Source organism: Myotis brandtii, unplaced genomic scaffold, assembly GCF_000412655.1.
Source record: "Myotis brandtii unplaced genomic scaffold, ASM41265v1 scaffold627, whole genome shotgun sequence".
NCBI classification, from domain to species: domain Eukaryota; kingdom Metazoa; phylum Chordata; class Mammalia; order Chiroptera; family Vespertilionidae; genus Myotis; species Myotis brandtii.
The window spans coordinates 2,128,647-2,135,144 of record NW_005370397.1 but is presented as its reverse complement, the minus strand read 5'-3'; the positions used below and the strand labels follow the sequence as shown (position 1 = coordinate 2,135,144).

The window sequence follows — 6,498 nt, the reverse complement described above, 5'->3', positions numbered from 1 at the left end:
CCCTACTGCCCTGGCCCCCCCCGCCGCCCTGGCCCCTCCAGTGGAGCTGAGGTTTGGCCCAGCCCCGCCCCTGCTCTCCGGAGCTGCTGGGGCCTGGGGCCTGGCTGGTCAGGCCCCAGGGCTCCTCCTGCGGCTGAGGGTGTGGGTGCTGCTGGGACAGATCCCACAGGGCCCTCCATCTCTGAGGCAAAGGTCCTGAATCTCCGACCCTGCCTCCCGGGGTCAGCCAGGGGTCATGTCAGAACACGCGTCTCTCCAGGAGACGTCAGCTCTTTCCAGTATCTGACACCTCCTCTCCCTTCCATGAGGACCCCTGTGACACCCCCTGTCCTGTCCCTGTTGCCCGGGCTGCCAGTTCAGGGCTGGGCTCTGAGGGGCCTGCCAGTCACAGGGGTGGCCCCTCCTCACTCGCAAGACCCTCTTGTGGGTCAAGGAACCTACCAGAGAGAAGGCAGTAGGCTGTCCCCACAGCCCGAGGACAGGGGACACCGTGTGTCCTTGGAAGGGGCTGGGGACAGGGGATTTAGCGGGAGTATTTTTAGTGTTGGAGACACTGGACATGAGGCCTGGCTTCCTGGGGAGAGCAGCCAGCCTTCCCGAGCAGCACCCTCCCGCCCCCCACGGCGGGCGTCCTCTCCCAGCAGGTCTGGGCAGGGAGGAGGCTAGGACTGGCTCCAGGCTCAAGCGGGTGTCCTTTGTCAGGGAAGCAGTGACCTTGGCTGGAGGTCAAGGCCCAGGAGCCAGAGGACGGGCTCAGGCCAGGTAGGAGGGGCTGGCAGCCCCCAAGCTCTGCTCCAGCTCTCAGGACAGGCCTGCGATGCCGTGGCCTGGAGGGCGCTGACCAGCCAGGCCAGCTCCGCCCTGGAGGAGGCTCTCCTGAGGGGCAGGCCCACCACGCTCTGCCGCCCGGCTCCTCGTTATTCTCAGAACCAGCCGTGTCCCCGCTGGCGATGGAGCCGTAGCCGGGGTGTGATCTGGGGACCCTTCTTGGTCCAGCCATTCTGGAGCCCTGCCCACGGCTGCCCCCCTGGCCCCCAGCAGCTTGGTCTCTCCCTGCAGAGCTGACATCGCTCACCCTCCCGGGACCCCCTGCCGTCTGGGACCCAGGAGTGAGCCTGACTCCTGAGTGAGCGACAGGGCTGCCCTGAGGCTGGCAGATGCGCATGTTCTCTTTGGGGCTTCTCTTCTGCAAACTGCACCCCACCCTGTGCACCCCACTCCATCAAGGCTGGGCTGGATACAGTCCCTGGGGCAGGGGGCAGGGGGTCCCCGCAAGCCACCTCTCCTGTTCCCTTCTTGGGACCCAGCTCAGTCCTCCTCTGAGGGCTGGGCCAGGCACCTAACTGGGCTCCCAGGACAGCAGGCAGGAGAGCACCGAGTGCCACAGGCTGCAGGACAGTGAACAGGGTGCCAAGGAGCTGAGCTGGGGAGGGCAGAGGGGGCGCCCAGCACGCCTCCCCCCAGGACAAGGGCAGACTCAGTGTTTAGGTTGGGCCGCTGAGGTGGAGACAGGGCACTGGGCACTGGCTGGCCCCCCTGCAACCTCATTGAGTCATCGCCGCGCACCCTCCCACCCCCAGTGTCCGGGACACAGGTCGTCTGCACCCCTGAGGTCACTGCAGGGGCCTCTGGGCAGAGGGGAGAGGCAGGCACAGCGGGCGAGTGCTGTCCTTGACCCTGAGCTCCCCTCCCTGAGCCAGCTGGCCCTGTGGTGAACGTGCTGGGCGACCTCTGGCCTGGCACTGTGCATTGGGTCCCTCCCTCCCGGTGCCTGTCCCCAGCTCCAGCTGACTGCCCTTCAGCGTGCCCTCTCCAGGCCCAGGCACTGGGGTGTGTGTGTGTGTGTGTGTGTGTGTGTGCGCGCGCGCGTGCGCGTGCGCGGTGGGGGTCGGCGGTGCCGGCGTGTTCCCAAGGCCTCTGCAGCGGCAGGGAGGTGGGTGTGGAAGTTGTATTGCTCTTGGGGTTTGATGGGCATCCAGGAGGGAGACTGGTCAGGCTCCGTGTTGGGCTTTTTCAAATGGCACTAACCCCCCCCCCCCCAAACGTTCCTGCCTCTGCGTTTACCAAGGAGGGTGGGGTGATGGTGTTGGCCCAAGACAGCCGGTTGGCCGTGGGCTGGGGTGTGCCAGGGGGTCCTCGGGCCCTGCACCTGCCCAACAGCCCCCGGCGAGCCCTGGCACTCGAGAGGGTGGTGGTGCCGCGATGACCTGGCTTCTGCCCACAGGGGGGAAGAAGGCCGTGCTGGACTCCAGCCCCTTCCTGTCGGAGGCCAACGCAGAGCGCATCGTGAGCACGCTGTGCAAGGTGCGCGGGGCGGCGCTCAAGCTGGGCCAGATGCTGAGCATCCAGGGTGAGTGGGCCCTGCCTGGTGCGCGGACCTGGGGGGCAGCGCGCTTCAGCCCAACGGGGAGGGGGGTTCTTCACGGCTCCTCTTGCTCGATCCTGGCTGGTGCCAGCAGGGACACTTAAACAGAGTCTGAAACAGGAGCCCAGTCACCTTCCTTCTGGGAGCAGAGACGTCTAGAGGTGGTCCTGGCATCTCAGAAGTGGACGAGTCTGTCTGCTGTCGCCCCCCCCCCCCCCCCCCCCCCGTGTTGGTTGGAGGGAGCAGGAAGGAGGGCTCGCGGTCCTCCCAGTTGGTGTTGGAGGCAAGGAGCACGTGGCCCAAGGAGGGAAGGCAGCTGAACAGCCCGGCACCGTGTGGCCCCACGAGCAGAGGATGGGACGCCCCAGAGGCCGAGGCCCTCGCCCCAGCAGCTGGATGGGCTCGTGGGACAGGCGCTCGGGCAGGCGGCGGGCACAGGGTGGTGCTGCCGGGCTGTGCGCACGCGTAGCAGCGCTTAGCTGATGTCTGGTGGTGCACAGCCCCGACTTGGGCGCCCACGTCCAGTGACACCGAGGGAAGCCTTGCGGACGGTCAGGGCTCGGCTGCGGGGCTGTTGCGGGTTCATCGCTCGCACGGGCAGTCACGTGCGCGTAGTCACAGGGACACGTTCTGGGAAAAGCCTCTGAGGCGGTGCCACGGGGCAAACATCACACAAGTCTAGTCGGTTCAGCCTGCGGCTCCTGGCCCCACGCCTGTTCCACACGCCACTGCACAGAACAACACGAGACCGAGCCAGCACAGAAGGTGATGCAATCAGGTGCCAACACGGACGTGTGGGGCTGCTGCTGGCGTAACCTGTGACTGTTTGAGGTTTTATTTACTGGTTTTAGAGAGAAACATGGATTTGTTGTTCCACTTACTGATGCGTTCATTGGTTGATTCTTGTATGTGCCCTGACCAAGGATCGAACCCACAACCTTGGTGGATGTGGATGACGCTCTAACCAACTGAGCCACCCGGCCAGGGCCGGCATCCTGTGAGACAGAGCGAGCTTCTTGTGATAAGTAGAGAGTATAGTACACACGTGAGGCAGCAGCCGCCACTTACGATCGAGCACGACAAACTGTCCGTATTGTGTGTGCTCGTCTGTTGACACCAGCATCACCACAGCGTGAAGCAGGCCTTGTGCTACCAGGTCATGGCGGCTGTGAGGTCACTGGGTGATGGGGATTTTTTAGCTCCATTAGGACCTTATGGTGCCATGGGGTCACGGACCGAGACGTCCTTCGGGGCGTGACTGTTAACAGAAGCTGAAGCCAGTGAAGCAGCAGCAGGGCCAGTGCGGGGGCGGGGGAAGGGGACAGCCGATTCCGAACATTCAGTAACTGAGCAGCTCGAGGCAGTGCTCTGGATGGAACCCGGGAAAAGGGTCAGAAAGAAAAAGGGTAACTCCCTGCAGGTGACCAGATTGTGGGTATTTTACACATTTTTATCTATCCTTTATTTCCTAAATTTATTTTTTTATAATTGTGAAAAGCTACGGCTGTTATTTCTAAGAAGCGCACCTTCTCAGGTCATTGGGTGGGTTCAGAGAGCCACGCGGCCTGTCGTCAGGGCCCGGCTGCCCAGGCTCCCCCGGTGCCTCGTGGCAGAGGGGTGGGGGGCTGGGGGCGCTGTCTCCAGCCAGGGCCCCGAGTGTGCACACCCCGGTCAGCGTCCGTCCCTCTGAAGCTGTTGTCCACCTGTGTGCTGGGTGGGACATGCTGCCAGGGTGCGAGGAAGGAGCTGGGCGGGGCCTGCTGGTGGCACTGGGCCTGGGCTCCAGTGTGTGGGGGCAGAGCAGCCTCTCCCAGGAGCCCGCACGGGCAGGGTGGGTGCGCTCCTCCCCAGGGGCCGGCCCTCTGCAATCTGACTCCTCGGTGCCTTCCAGACGACGCTTTCATCAACCCCCACCTGGCCAAGATCTTCGAGCGGGTACGGCAGAGCGCGGACTTCATGCCCCTGAAGCAGATGACGGTGAGGCTCGGGGTGCCGTGCCGGGGCCTGGGCTGCAGAGGAGCTGCGGGGCCTCCTGGGAGGGGCTGGGCTGGGCTGACGGTCCCTCCCTGGCCTCTCCCTCCAGAAAACTCTCAACAATGACCTGGGCCCCAACTGGAGGGACAAGCTGGAGTACTTCGAGGAGCGGCCCTTCGCAGCCGCCTCCATCGGGCAGGTGCACCTGGCCCGCATGAAGGACGGGCGTGAGGTGGCCATGAAGATCCAGGTAGGCGCTGGGTGCACGCGTCCCACAGGGGCTGCGAGGGGAGCCGGCCGTGGTGTGGGCCCTGCAGGGCAGGGTCTGTGTCGTCGTTTCTGGCCCCAGCGCCTGGTCAGCACTGGGCGCTGGAACCGGTTCGCCCAGTGAGTGGCCGTGGGGGTGGAACAGCCCCCAGGAGCTTGGCTTGGGTGAGGACGGGACCGTGATTGTCTCTTTGGGCCCGAGCTGGAGGGCTGGGCCCTGAGTGGCGGCTGTTCCTAGAGACGGGGTGGGAGGGAGAGGTAGGCAGCTGTGACTCCCCCAAGGAGTGGGGTCCCGCTCTGCTCATGGGACACCCCCTGCTCCCCCTGCAGTACCCTGGCGTGGCCCAGAGCATCAACAGCGACGTCAACAACCTCATGGCCGTGCTGAACATGAGCAACGTGCTTCCGGAAGGTCTGTGCTCGCTGCTGGCCTCTGGCAGGCATTTGGGATGGGCTCTGGGTACCCGCGGGGGCCTCCCTAGGGAGCCCTCGGCTCACCCGGACACCCTCCTACCCTGTCCAGGCCTGTTCCCCGAGCACCTGATCGACGTGCTGAGGCGGGAGCTGGCCCTTGAGTGCGACTACAAGCGAGAGGCCGCCTGTGCCAAGAAGTTCAGGTGCAGCTCCTGGCGGGGCCGGTGGGCTGTGGGCCCCGTGCCTGTTGCTGTCCCAGCAGGGGACAGAGGGGCCGTCTTCAGGCAGCCCAGGGGGGGAAGGGGTCCTGAGGGGTGGGTGCCTGTGGCCCGGGTCCTGCCCACTGAGAAGCAGGTCCCACTTGGCCAGTCCCTGTTGTCCTGCCTGTCTCCCCCAGGGTGGGTGTGGGGGGAGCTGGCCCGGTGTGACTTCCGCCCCACAGGGAGCTGCTGAAGGACCACCCCTTCTTCTACGTGCCCGAGGTCGTGGACGAGCTCTGCAGCCCCCACGTGCTGACCACAGAGCTCGTGTCTGGCTTCCCCCTCGACCAGGCGGAGGGGCTGAGCCAGGAGATCCGGAACGAGGTGTGTCTGCAGCTGGCCTTGCAGCCTCCAGGTGACCCCTGTGTGGCTCAGGGGGACAGGGGGCTGCGTGTCCTCCCCTTGCCCCCAGGTAGTTCCCTTGGAACTACGTGTCATCTGGGCAGAAGGTGGGGCTGGGAGTCAGGCCTCCCCAGCCCTAGACTCTCAGTCACCGGGCTCTCCCCGCCCCCAGATCTGCCACCACATCCTGGTCCTGTGCCTACGGGAGCTGTTTGAGTTCCACTTCATGCAGACAGACCCCAACTGGTCCAACTTCTTTTATGATCCTGAGCAGCACAAGGTGAGCCCTGGGTGGGGGCCGGGCAGGGGCCGGAGGTCTCTGCTGGAGCGGGGCTCCGAGGTCGGGGGTCTCAGCCCCCAGTCGCCAACCTGCCCCTGCTCTCGCCCATTCCCAGGTGGCTCTCCTGGACTTTGGGGCAACTCGGGAATTTGACAGATCCTTCACTGACCTCTACATCCAGGTAGGGCGGGCAGGGCAGGGCCTGGCCATGCGGTCCTGAGGCAGGGCTGGGGGTGGGGACTGGGAGGGAGGGAGGGAGGGAGGCTGACGGCTCCTGTCCCGTGATCAGTCTGGGGAGGTCATGGCCCCGTCAGGCTCCCGGCCCCGCTGGGACCTCAGGGCCAGGGTCCGGGAGGAACAGTGAGCGGTTGGCAGTGTTGGGGGCGGGCAGGGTGGCTCTGGCCCCAGCAGCTCCTCTGTGTGCCCAGATCATCAGGGCTGCTGCTGACCAGGACCGGGAGGCTGTGCTGAAAAAGTCCATCGAGATGAAGTTCCTCACCGGCTACGAGGTCAAGGTGCGCGCCCGCCCGTGGCCCTGGCGGCTCACGTCTGCTGCTCCAGGCATACTCCCGGGGCCTGCGGGGGGGGGGGGGGGG

General features: G+C 65.4%; 1 protein-coding gene across 1 annotated transcript in view; it reads left to right on the top strand.

The window, feature by feature from the left end:
- The window catches only part of ADCK3 (aarF domain containing kinase 3), a 21,743-nt gene that overhangs the window by 14,028 nt on the left and 1,217 nt on the right, over positions 1-6,498 (top strand). Inside the window, exons 5-13 of the mRNA XM_014528267.1 lie at positions 2,225-2,350; positions 4,257-4,342; positions 4,449-4,589; positions 4,937-5,018; positions 5,130-5,223; positions 5,463-5,604; positions 5,795-5,902; positions 6,018-6,083; positions 6,331-6,417. Of these exons, the coding sequence (XP_014383753.1) occupies positions 2,225-2,350; positions 4,257-4,342; positions 4,449-4,589; positions 4,937-5,018; positions 5,130-5,223; positions 5,463-5,604; positions 5,795-5,902; positions 6,018-6,083; positions 6,331-6,417 (932 nt within the window). The remainder of the gene's footprint in view (positions 1-2,224; positions 2,351-4,256; positions 4,343-4,448; positions 4,590-4,936; positions 5,019-5,129; positions 5,224-5,462; positions 5,605-5,794; positions 5,903-6,017; positions 6,084-6,330; positions 6,418-6,498) is intronic.